At 54.7% G+C, this 3,056-nt stretch overlaps 1 protein-coding gene across 1 annotated transcript in view; it reads left to right on the plus strand.

Annotated features, from left to right (window-relative positions):
- Window positions 1-1,988, plus strand: part of SYNM (synemin) — a 22,435-nt gene extending 20,447 nt beyond the window's left edge. The window contains exons 6-7 of the mRNA XM_025041233.1: window positions 5-211; window positions 1,142-1,988. Coding sequence (XP_024897001.1) covers window positions 5-211; window positions 1,142-1,441 — 507 coding nt within the window. The 3' untranslated portion in view covers window positions 1,442-1,988. The remainder of the gene's footprint in view (window positions 1-4; window positions 212-1,141) is intronic.
- The last annotated feature ends 1,068 nt before the right edge of the window (window positions 1,989-3,056 follow it).

A 3,056-nucleotide genomic window follows, 5' to 3' on the forward strand; every position in this document is an offset into this window, starting at 1 on the left:
CGACGGTGGCCGGGCCTCTCGCAGCACGCGCAGGGCCCCGTCCCAGGGCCCGGTGTCGGCCACCGTGGAGGTCACCAGCCCACGGGGCTTCGCGCAGGCTCACGTGCTAGAGGACGTCAGCCAGTCCGTGCGACACGTCAGAGTGGGCCCCGCGGGAACGTGGAGGACGGAGCGAGGCTCGCCCGAGGGACGCACCGCGCAGGTGCTGGAGGTGAGTCCGGGAGGCCGCTGGGACCCGCGGGGGGCTCGGGGCGGCCAGCTGGTCCGTGGGGCACTTGACCTTGGGCCCTGATCCAGGTCAAGTGTCCAAAGACATCTTCCAAGGGCCTGTCCCTGCCTGGCAGGCGGCAGGGGGCCCAGCGGGTTTGGGACACGCACGGGCCGGGAGTCCCAGTGGGTTTGGGACACGCACGGGTCGGGGGCCCCAGCGGGTTTGGGACACGCACAGGTCGGGGGCTCCAGCGGGTTTGGCTCCAAACAGGCTCACGCTCAAAGGGCAGTGATTTTCCAGGCCCCCACTCCGGGGCAGGGAAGGGTGGTGATCATTCTCCAGCAGAAGAGCCAGTGGCTGCCTGGACTTCCGCAGCGCCCCTTCAGTTAGGCCTAGAGAGGGGTGCAGCGAGCAGAGGCGGTTCCCAGCCCCCTTGCAGACACCGTGGAGTCAGGGGGCCCCGGCGCCTCTGTGCGCTCCAGGCGCGCTCCGGGGTGGCGTGTCCGTCGGGCACGTCGCCGTCGGGCCTCGGAGGCTTCACCCCACCGAGCAGATCGGGGCCGCCCGTTATCTTTAGCAACCAGAAAGCAGGGGCCACGGCGAGGGCTGCACAGATGTGACCCCGGCCACTGTTACACCGCGGGTGGGCACGTCCTGGTGATCGAGAAGAGCACCTGCAAAGGGGCCGTTTCCGAATCTCCCTAAGGGCCCAGCGGGGGCACACGCCAGGGGCGGAAGCGACAGTGGGGCGTTCTGGTGGGTCCTGCGGCACCCCGAGCCCCTGAACACGCCACACCCCCATGGGCCTTGTTCCATACAGTCGCCCTCACCGGCTCCGTGGACCCCGCCGAGCGCGGCCAGCCAGCGGGCAGCAGCAGGTGGCGCAGGCACGCAGCACTGGGCCCCAAAGAAACTTTGTTTCCCTTCCAGGTGGACGTGAGTCACACAGAGGCAACACCCAGCTGGACCAGAGAGGCCACAGCCCTGTCCCCCCCAGGGACAGAGGCAGAAGCTCATGGCGTGTCTGACAGTGGCACCTGGAGAGACGCTGGCAGTAGGGGTGACCCCGCAGCCAGCATGAGCATTCAGAGCAAGGCGCAGGCTGAGTTTGACAAGACGGTACAGCTCCAGAGGATGGTGGACCAGCGGTCGGTGGTTTCAGACGAAAAGAAAGTGGCCGTCCTTTATTTAGACAATCAGGGGGAGGACGAGGAGGGAGACTGGTTTTGATAAATATCTTGTTTGAAATGGCATCTTATTCGGTGAGATAACACACAAAGGCCTTTGCTTATTGTAAGGCGGGGGAGGCCCACTCTATATTAAAACCTCCACCGTATAACTTCCTCCAAAGAGTGCTCCAGGCAATGTCAATTTATTTTATAATGTATAAAGGTTTCGAATTAATTCATGCCTTAAAAGGCATTGAAACTTTATTTTTGAGTCTGGACTTTTCCAAAAAACACTTTCTATCTTTTTAGTCTTAAAAGTTCCCTTTTCTGGAGTTTAAACTCCTAGAGATGATTTTTACCGGTTTGCAGTGGCCATAGAGATGCCTCGCATCTGTTTGAAGCCAGAATTAACTATCTTTAGGTAAAATGCCTAAATGGTAACCAGATTAAAGTAATATATTTAAGAGTAAATTTTACTTGCATGTGCTAATAAATAGTAAGCTAACCTTTTAAGGGAAGAAAAAAAATCACTACATTTTTCTCTTTCCAAAGGCTCTTCAAAAAGAATCACAGGAAATAAGCAGATTGCTTAGATTTAAAAAAAAAAATCTGAAGATTTCCTCTTTAGGAAAAAGTTATTCATCGTAGAGTTAAATTCATTTTAAGGCTTGAATTTATGTGCAGAACTTTAAAAAATATTTTATTGTTGGAGCGGACAGCTCCAGCCGATTGCGATGTTTCAAATTGACAAACTTGCTGTGGACCCACGTGTGAGAGGAACAATTATTAGAAGTCGCCTACGGTACCATTTCTTTTTTGTGGCACCGAGTCATTGGTGACACACGGTCTAAATGCTCTTTTTTTGTTACTACCTGAGTCCGGGAGTAGCCAGCTCTTGTCAGAGTGTACTTGAACCTCTGTATTTCAGCTGTCAGCACCTAAACGTTTATTCCACTGGTCGGGGGGTAGACCCTGAAGACCATGGCTGGGCTGGCCAGGTGGCCATGCGCGGTCAAGTCGGAAGCTGGAGGTGGGCTGTGCTCCTAACCAGCCCTTCTCCACCCACCGCGACCGGGGTGGAGGTCTTTCTGAGCTCAGAGAGTTGGAGATGAAAAATGACAGCCAACCTCATGAAAGGGTTTGTACTTTCAACACGTTGCCGTGGCGGGGTTTTGTTTAGGGAAAAACGAGTAATGCGTTGGCTAGAAACGGATGTGTTGGGGAAGGAACCGGGTGCCTCTCCCATCGCCTGGCACAGAAGCATCTGGAAGGGGCCTCTGGGGGATTGCTGAGACAGGCCCCTCTCTGACGATCCACGGAATGCAGGCAGGCAGATTTGCATCACCAAGTTCAAGTGTGCTCGAATGGATCCATTTGATTTTACACAAGGGTATTTTGTTTTTAAAGCTTCCATTTTTAAGGCGTAGCATCACATTAAAACTAGCATCTCTAGCAGCACGGCATTTTAATCCAAACTAGTTTCTTTCACATAGCGGTTGTCTAAACTGTACTTTCCCTAACGCAGTATCAGAACTGCCTGTGGTGTCCTGGGGTTGATGATCTAAGGTGATGTCACCCTCAGGTGGGTTACGATGAGCGGGGGAGAGTAAGGCATTTGAGGGTCTTCCCTCTGGGATTCACACGATGGCCCTCAGACCCCCAAGACACACACCTGG

The sequence above is a fragment of the Pteropus alecto genome, unplaced genomic scaffold, assembly GCF_000325575.1.
Source record: "Pteropus alecto unplaced genomic scaffold, ASM32557v1 scaffold59, whole genome shotgun sequence".
Taxonomy (NCBI): Eukaryota; Metazoa; Chordata; class Mammalia; order Chiroptera; family Pteropodidae; genus Pteropus; species Pteropus alecto.